The sequence below is a fragment of the Cydia fagiglandana genome, chromosome 23, assembly GCF_963556715.1.
Source record: "Cydia fagiglandana chromosome 23, ilCydFagi1.1, whole genome shotgun sequence".
NCBI classification, from domain to species: Eukaryota; Metazoa; Arthropoda; class Insecta; order Lepidoptera; family Tortricidae; genus Cydia; species Cydia fagiglandana.
Window position 1 is genome coordinate 6,109,570 of NC_085954.1, and position 2,399 is coordinate 6,111,968.

Here is a 2,399-nt window from a genome sequence, read left to right on the forward strand (position 1 = left end):
CGGGTGCTTACGAAATACTAATTCGCCTACGGATAAGTTTTTGTAACTTGCACCACAGCCCCAAGTTCTTTAATTTGCTAAAATAACGGAGAAAAAAGTTAACAGTAATGCTTTTTTTAAACTCATTAAACTCTTTTAGCAAAATGAGATGAATCAACTTACAAACGACTTTCAATGTTTATTATGTTTTATTTTTCTGGCTGCTAAGTTTTTAATGGCTTTCTTGAATTAAAGTTGAGGAACAACATTTTTATTAAATGATATATATTATTTTACTATAATATTCATAGTTTTATAAAATTATACACTTGAACCTTCCTCAAGAATCACTCTATTGGTAGATGAAAACCGCATGAAAATCGGTTCAGTAGTTTTTGAGTTTATCATACAAACACACATGCGAACAAACATACAAACACACAAACAGACAGACGCGGAGGGCGACTTTGTTTTATAAGGTGTAGTGATATAATATTACGCGTCTCTTGTACTAATAACAAAGCTATGTTAATTACCTTTTAAAGATAAGCAATAAACATATTGTAATCTATGAGTAAAAACTATATCTTATCATTAACATTGATAATGACAATTAAGATAAAAATCTGATAAATTTTTACCGAGTTGATTACATTTATATATAAGATAGAAGTCGAGTAAGAAACATGCCTTTTTTAAATAAAGTAGTATTAATCACTGGCGCTGGTTCAGGCATCGGTGAAGCTGCAGCGATCAAATTTGCTAAAGGACACGCCAGATTAGCATTAGTCGACCTCCGAGCAGACATTTTAAAGAAATCTGCAGAGAATTGTGAAAAAATCAGTAAAACTAAAGTTCTAAAGATCGTTGCTGATGTTTCCAAAGAAGATGATGTGAAAATGATTGTTGAAGTGACTCTCAAAGAGTATGGAAGACTAGATGTACTAGTTAACTGCGCTGGTATACATGGAGAAGTAACTGTATTTGATGATAACGTTATGGATAAATTTGACAATATTATTAAAGTGAATTTAAGGAGTATGGTAGCTTTAACTCATGCTGCTAGCGGTGCTTTAATCGAAAGCAAAGGTAATATTGTGAATGTTTCGAGTGTAAGAGCGAAAGCCGGCGCTGTAAGTTTTGCTTATTCCGTATCGAAGGCTGGAGTGTCACAGTTCACAAAAGCTGCTGCATTAGATTTAGCACCGCATGTAAGAGTGAATGCAGTTTTGCCAGGGCCCGTGAAGACAAATCTTATGATACATGCTGGTCTTGGTTCGAAGCCAAGCTTAGCAGGAAAAGAGCCCTTGAAGAGAGAGACTAAGACAGAAGATGTGGCTGAATTGATAACATTCTTGGCTAGTGAGGCTGCTACGAGCATTACTGGTTCAGAATATGTGGTTGATGGTGGTTTTTTGTTAGAACATTAAAGTGAGTGTGATAAGGGGTTGTGCACAAATCACGCGAGGTGTTTTCGGCTACTTTTTGACCCCTCCTCCCCCTTGGTGATATTTTGGCTACCCCCTCTCCCCCACATAATATCACGTGTATTTTTTTCTTAGTTTCGTTCACTGTAGAAAAATACACGTGAGGTCTCCTTATACCCCCCTTCCCCAACGTGATCTGTCGTGATTTTTTGTGCCCCCCTCCCTATCGAAACTCGCGTGATTTGTGCACAAGCCCTAACAGTGGTTGTTAAATAAAACATAATTAAATGTATATGTCATTTATTTCGCACATACTTAAATACCAGAGTATTAAATTCAAGCCTCCTTGACGCAAACCAGTCCCTAATAATCCTGCAGCGGTATCATGGTTTTTATCACCTGTCATGTCTTGCATCACTTTCGCACTTACATACTTGTTAGAACGTGACAGGCATGGTGACAAATGATAAGAGCCGGCTATCTTAGTTCTTCTGGTTAGGAAAACAATTAATGTCTAATTCTGGTTAGGGGGAAATAAATTCAAAATTTCTTCAGAATATATTTCATCATCTTCCTCGCGTTATCCCGGCATTTTGCCACGGCTCATGGGAGCCTGGGGTCCGCTTTGCAACTAATCCCGAGAATAGGCGTAGGCACTAGTTTTTACGAAAGCGACTGCCAGTGCCATCTGACCTTCCAACCCAGAGGGTAAACTAAGCCTAATTGGGTTTAATCCGGTTTCCTCACGATGTTTTTCTTCACGGAAAAGCGATTAGTATCTGTAATACATATGCACCTACTAGACACATCACATATAGCTTTTTTCCGACAAAAAGCAACCAGCCGCCCGTATTTCTAGCGAGGACTGATTGACTCACACAAATGCAAGCAGTGGTAGCCGAGTGGATATGACGCCCGACTTTCAATCCGGAGGTCGCGGGTTCAAATCCCGGCTCGTACCAATGAGTTTTTCGGAACTTATGTACGAAATAT

The 2,399-nt window shown here is 38.3% G+C and overlaps 1 protein-coding gene across 1 annotated transcript; it reads left to right on the top strand.

The window, feature by feature from the left end:
• The first annotated feature begins 632 nt into the window (after positions 1-632).
• Positions 633-1,475, top strand: LOC134675800 (3-oxoacyl-[acyl-carrier-protein] reductase FabG-like). The gene has a single exon (XM_063534099.1). It carries the CDS (start codon positions 666-668, stop codon positions 1,407-1,409), a length of 744 nt encoding a protein of 247 aa, XP_063390169.1. The 5' UTR covers positions 633-665; the 3' UTR covers positions 1,410-1,475.
• Positions 1,476-2,399: the final 924 nt, after the last annotated feature.

Bases quoted from the DNA above. Each gene is read 5' to 3' on its own strand.
- LOC134675800 (XM_063534099.1), top strand. From the start codon at position 666: ATGCCTTTTTTAAATAAAGTAGTATTAATCACTGGCGCTGGTTCAGGC.